This window comes from Tupaia chinensis, unplaced genomic scaffold, assembly GCF_000334495.1.
Source record: "Tupaia chinensis unplaced genomic scaffold, TupChi_1.0 Scaffold148210_1, whole genome shotgun sequence".
Taxonomy (NCBI): Eukaryota; Metazoa; Chordata; class Mammalia; order Scandentia; family Tupaiidae; genus Tupaia; species Tupaia belangeri.
This window is the reverse complement of record NW_006208060.1, coordinates 205,218-211,393: the sequence shown is the minus strand read 5'-3', so window position 1 is coordinate 211,393 and position 6,176 is coordinate 205,218. Positions and strand designations below refer to the sequence as shown.

Sequence of the window (6,176 nt, the reverse complement as noted above, 5' to 3'; positions counted from 1 at the left end):
CCCCTGCAGCAGCGCAGCAGCCTGCGGCCCTTCCCGGGTCCAGCTGGTCTTGCAGCCGCCCTGCCCGAGCTCCGGCAGAGCCCACAGTCCTGTCCCCGGAGCAAGAGTTGCTGCAAGCCGTGTCCTGTGCGAGTGCCGCTGCCACCACCGCCTCTGATGCCCCGGCCCCGGACCTTCCCGCGGCTGCGCTCAGAGGATCTGCTCGGTGCTGGAGGCGGAGAGGTCCAGGAGCCGCCAGGCTGCATAGGGGTTGAGCTCGTCCTGGTCCCGGCAGAGCGCCCACACGTACAGCATTCGGAGCACCTTGTCCTGCAGGTGGGAGGGGTGAGGGCTGCTGCGGGCTGTCGAGCAGGGAGGATCCCGGCTCTGCGGGGCTGGGGCCATGAGAATCCCCCAGGGTGGGAGCAGACCTGGGACTCGGTATAACTGGGCAGCCCAGTGCCCTGGCCCTGGGTTCTCCCCCGTCCAGTCCCCACCCCTGACTCACCGGGTCGCCCTCCACCACTTCGCCCTTGGGGTTCCTGACCACCATCACCAGCTGGGCCTGGAAGGTGATGATGAGCACCGGCCCCTGCTCCATCATCTTGCCCATGGCGAGCTGCAGGGGGAGCGAGGCAGAGCCAGCCTCAGAGCGCGCCCGCCCTTCCCTGCTCTTCCTGCCAGGGGCCCCGGCCATGAGGCTCTCAGACCAGCTCCAGGCCTGCTGCCACCCAGCTTCGGAGGGGAGCTCCCCCGAGACCCGGCCACGGGCAGGCCCAACCCTGCACGGTTCACACAGGCTCCCAGCCCGGGCTGCTGTCTCCAGGCAGTGCTGTGGCACGGGACGGCTTGCTGTCCCCAGCTCCCCACAGGGAGATCTGGACGACTGGGATCCGGCCCCTGCCCTTCCCAGTGCAGGTGCTGGGGTGTTGCCACCTCTGGGGTCCCGCACAACCGGAGGTCTGGGCAGCCCGCGGCCTTCCTCGGAATACTGCAGGCCAGCAGAAGCTGACTCGAAAGGGACCCTCTGGGCCATTTAGTCCAAGCACCCGCCCTGCCAGAGCTACTCTGGGGCTGGGGCGCACTCCCCCGGCCCGAGGGGCCGTCTCCCAGGCCCTGTGTATGCTGCAGGTCTCATGCCCAGGGTCAACCGGGCACCCTGAGAGCCACTCACATCGACATTGTCCACGTCCAGGATGCGGGAGTGGAACTGGAGGCCCAGAGCCTTGGCCCGCTGGATCGGGTGGGCCAGCTGGCTGTAGGTCTGCAATGAGAGGAGACGCTGTGGGGACAGCCAGCTGGGAGGGTCACACGGCGCTGCCACGCAGAGCACTGCCCGGCGCCCCGGCCTGAGTCACACGCTGCCCTCCCGCTATGGAGGCGCCCATGTCTCCGGACCCCGGTGACCGCAGGGATCCTCAGCGAGGGGGCGACCCTCCCCGGGCACGATCGAAGCTGCATTCCCAGAAGCTGGAGGCTTCCTGGCTGAGTCGTACCGCCTTCACATCAACCCCGCTCCGAGTCCTGGCCCGGAATCAAACGCCTATTCCAGGATTTGGCCTCCACCCGTGGGTTGCTCTGAAATTAACCGCCTAGGGCTGCCTGCCGAAAACGACACCCTCAGCCCCCTCTCCGGGTCCCAGGATATCGCCCTGAGACACGGGTGGCCACGTTTTCACTCCAGGCGTCTCTGAGCTTGGCAGGCAACGCTGGTGGAAGATGTTCCAATAGCATCTCCTTTTTATGGAAATGACTGATCTTCTGAGGAAAAAAAAAAAAAAAAAAAACAAAACCAGCGGTGCCAATCCTGTTTGCTCGGTTTCTTAAAGATGACATTTTAAGACACCTCCGTGGAAGCAGCATTTCCAGGGGCACTGGAGCTCCCTGGTGGGGATCATCAGCCATGGCTTAATGGGCTCAAAGCACAAAAAAAGAAAAAAAAAAAAATTAAAGAAATACCCAAACTCCTAACTGCTTGCTGCATTAGTCAGCGTGCAGGGGAGTATTTAAAAAGAAAATCTGACATCTCCTCTGCTTTTTCCGAGTTGTTTGTGAGCTGGGTACAGAACAGAATTAGCCAAAAAAGACTGGATTGCTTAACACAAAGGAGCTGGGGGTGGGGAACCACTCATGGACACACAGGTCAGGCGAGCAGGGTGAGGCGAGGTGGCCTGACCAGCCACGAGCCCCAGGGCCGGGGAGGCAGCCAGGAGCCGGCAGACAGTGTGTGTTCCTCAGGGCGCCTGCCTGACAGCAGTGCCCGCCACCGACGGGCACGGGACCCTACGCCCTGGCTGGGAGAGCAGCAGGTCTCCCCGGGACACGCCATTCCTCCCCGGGCGGGAGGTCTGGGCATCTGGCCTTGCTGTTTCGGGGTCTCCCGATGAGCAGGGCTCAGGCGTTTGGCGAGCACCCTGCAAGCCCAGAGGCCAGCCGCTGTGTGGGTGTTTCACCCCGACCTGTGGCCCGGGTGAGAGGGGGAGCTGGGACCATAGGGCCTCCTGTCACCACATGTGGGACCCACACTCCCTGAAGGCCCCCAGCCTGAACTCCAGGCCACCTGCCACGCTGGACCCAGCAACAGGCCACAGTGGAAACCTCCTCTTACTCGGTGGTGGGGCAGCCTGTCCGGACACTCCTTAACCCCAGTATTCTGGGACAAGGAGGAGGGGCGGGGTGGCCCTGGGACACTCCAGGGAGGACCGAGGCAGGGAGCCATCATCCTATCCAGGAGTTCGCAGCCTGGAACCAAAGTGCTGGCAGGGGACACAGAGCCCAGCCACGGGTGCACACGTGCCTCCGTGCTGAGAAGCGGTCGGCGAGGGCTTCCCCCAGTAGGCCAGGCCCGCCCCGCCCCGCCCCACTCCGCCCAGCCAAGCCACCACGGAGACCACCTTCCCACACTCTGGCTTTTGGGCCCAAGGTGACCGAGGACATGGGTGTGCACTCACGGCTTCGTAGCACCAGTCTTTGAGGACGTCGAGCTCTCCGGAAACCATGGCCTACAGGGAGGAGAGAAGCGTGTGAACGTGGTGGGCTCCTGAGGCAGCCCGAGAAGGCTCCTCGGCCAGGGTTGCCCCTGTGAGGCCCTGGGGAGCAGAGGCCCCATGTGCACGTGGTGGTGGGCCAACCACAGGGATGCCCCAGGTTCGCCCCTGCAAGGCCCCGGGGAGCAGAGGCCCCATGTGCACGTGGTGGTGGGCCGACCACGGGGATGCCCCAGGGTCACCCCTGCAAGGCCCCGGGGAGCAGAGGCCCCGTGTGCACGTGGTGGTGGGCCAACCACGGGGATGCCCCAGGGTTGCCAAGGACCTGAGAGGAAGAGGCAGCGGCTCAGCCCAGGAACCTGAGTCGAGGAGGCAGAGGAGCTGGCTCGGCTCTCGGGGCCCATGGCTCAGCCTGGACGGATGGCTCCTACCCGGGGGGTGGCAGAGGGCAGCTCGCGGGGTGGGGACATGTCCTTGGGAACACGTAGCTGGAGCTAGTCTAGCCGAGCAGGGCAGGAAGGAGCCAGGTGCCTGGGGAAGACGAGGCAAGTGGGGCACCAAGAACGTCCCAGCCTACGGGAAAGCGCCCGGGCGCCGATGCTGCTCCAGGGAGTTGAGCCCACGTCCCGTCCTCCAGCCCTGCCCAGAGTAACAGGAAGGAGCCGGGGAATCGGAGGGGAGGTGGGAGGCTACCTGTGGTGCCACTGAAGGCCTCCCAGAGGCCTGGCCTGGCGAATGCGGAGAGGAAAAACTATGGCAGGGCAAGGGCAGCCGACCTCAGAGAGCGCGGACTGCAGTGACCCAGAGCGAGAAACCCCTCCTGCTGACAACCCAGGAGAGGGGCCAAGGCAGAGGCATGCAGGTCGCTCGGGGGGCCCAGGTGTGGTTCTGGGGCTGTTCCGGACGTGAGGCGCGCAGGTGTGCACACTGCGACCAGGGCTAACTGGGAAGCTGGGGCAGGCCCGCCACGTGGCCAGACCCTGCTCGCCGGGGACACCCATCTCAGGCCAGTCACGGGTTAGGGTGACGGCAGCCAGACCCCCAGTGTCAACCGCATGGCCTGAGAAGCCCCTGGGCACGTGTGCATGTGTGCCCCAAACCCTGAGAGGAGGGAGAGGGGGAAGAGATGGGACTGCAGTGTGGCCGTCCCCCACCGGGGTGCTTTCTAGCTTTCCTTCTCGCTCACTCTCTGGTGAGCCCGTGTACCCTCTGGCAAAAATTGAGACAAAAGAAGAGACCAGACTGGCAGGTGACATGGAGGTTAAGGCTCTGGATCCCACATGGCCGACTCCACGGTTGGAGTCCCAGACCCAGCGGCTTGCAAAGCATGCTGGGCATGTGTGCGTACATGCCCAGAATCCCAAGAGGAGAATCAAGAGAAAGGACTGCAGTGTGGCCATTTTCCCCAGGGGTGTGCTCCCTTACTTTCCATCTGTCTCTCTGTCTCTCCGTCTCTTTCTCTGGCGAGCACATGCATCTTATACCAAACAACAACAACAAAAAGGATGCCTACCTCTGCTTCCCATGCCCCCCAAGAAATAAAAAAAGGAAGGAGGGCCAGCACATGATGTAATGGGATGTCGCTGGACTCCCATGTAGTCGACTGCGGTTCAAGTCCTGGACCAGAGGGCTTAAAACACATGCCGGGAGCGTGGGCATGCGTGCCCAGATTCCCGAAAGGAGACTAGAGAAGGGGCTGCAGTGCGGCCACTCCCCTGAGGGTGATTTCTTGCTGTCTCTGCAGTAAGCGCATGTACTCTATAACAAAAATCTCTCTTAAAAAAATAAAAATAATAATAAAATGGGGCCAGCAGTTAGCGTAATGGCTATGTCGCTGGACTCCCATGTAGCCGACCGCGGTTCGCGTCCTGGACCTGGTGGCTTAAAACTCACGCTGGGCGCGGGTGCGTGCGTGCCCAAGATCACGGGAGGAGAAGGGATTGCGGCGTGGCCATCCCTCCGGGGGTGATTTCTCGCTTTCTGTCTCTTTGTCTCTCTCTGTCTCTCTGGCGAGTGCACGTGCCCTACAGCAAAAATCTCTCCAAATAATAATAATAATAATAAAATAAAAAAAGGAAGAGGAAAGACAGGAAGCGGATTCCGGGGTCACCAGAGAGAACTCCCCCTGAGGAATGGCAAGGCCACAGGGCTGACTGTCCCCTGGTCCGAGTGTGAGGGTAGACAGCAGCCCCAAGCTGGCCCGGAGCCCACGCCACTGCCCACAGGTGGCCACTTCCCTGACATCTAGAAGCCCTAGCACTTGGGAGGCAGACACCGGCCCTGGCAGTGTTTCCTGGCCACCGCGAGGAAGATTTAGGCAGAAGTGTGAGGGACGCCAGGAGGCTCCAGGCTGACTGTCAGGAGGCAAAGAAACCCATTCCTCGGGGTGGGCACACCTCACAAGTCTGTCGGGAGACCACCGCACTGCAAGCTGCCCACACTCTCTCGGAGCCTGCCTGCGGCCGGCCAGGGTGGGCGCGGGCCCCGGGGCAGCAGCCATGTCTGCTCAGGAGCCAGCCCTGGCAGGGGTGCGCGGGACCCAGGCCAGGCTGCGGGCGGGCCGTGGGCTCACACCCACCTCCAGGATGTTGGGGATGATGTCGTTCTCACACTGCTGCAGAAAGCGGTCCTTGTCGAAGGCCGGGTCCACCCGGAGGATCTCGGTCAGCACCTCCGACATTTCCGTCTTGGAGAACAGGCCCCCTGCGGGGAGCAGGGGTGGAGTGGGTGGGGGCCCAGGGCCACTTCGCGTGGCCGGCTGGACGGCCCTGGGCGGCTCGCTCACCCAGTATGTCGGTGACCTTGTCCGTGAGGGCCCGGGACGCCCGGATCAACACATTGTCGCTTTCGTCGTACTTCATCTTCATCTCGAAGAACCCTGCGGGGACAAGGACAGGGCTGCAGAGGGGACCCTCGGGGAAAGACGCCCCTACCCCACGCCTTCGGGAGGCCCTGCAGGGAGCAGGTTGTGGGGGACCTTCCTGAGCCTCCTCCTTCCTTACAAGGAGGCCGCCGCCTGCCCACCTACGTGGTGAGGCTGTGGAGATCCCGAGTAAACGGCAGCGTGCTGCCACGCTGGCCACTGCTCCCACCACCAAGGAAACAGGCCTCCAGCGGTCCTCAACGAGGGACGAGGGACGAGGGCCCGGGACACGAGAACCCCACTCCCCGGGCGGAGCGGCCCGGCCCTGCGGACACTCACGGTTCAGC

At 63.4% G+C, this 6,176-nt stretch overlaps 1 protein-coding gene across 1 annotated transcript in view; it reads right to left on the bottom strand.

Annotated features, from left to right (window-relative positions):
• Nucleotides 1-11: 11 nt before the first annotated feature.
• Nucleotides 12-6,176, bottom strand: part of TIMM44 (translocase of inner mitochondrial membrane 44) — a gene marked incomplete at its 5' end in the record, with an annotated part of 16,221 nt that continues 10,056 nt past the window's right edge. Inside the window, 6 exon segments of the mRNA XM_014584924.2 lie at nt 12-309; nt 488-598; nt 1,154-1,243; nt 2,931-2,981; nt 5,545-5,669; nt 5,752-5,844. Coding sequence (XP_014440410.1) covers nt 190-309; nt 488-598; nt 1,154-1,243; nt 2,931-2,981; nt 5,545-5,669; nt 5,752-5,844 — 590 coding nt within the window.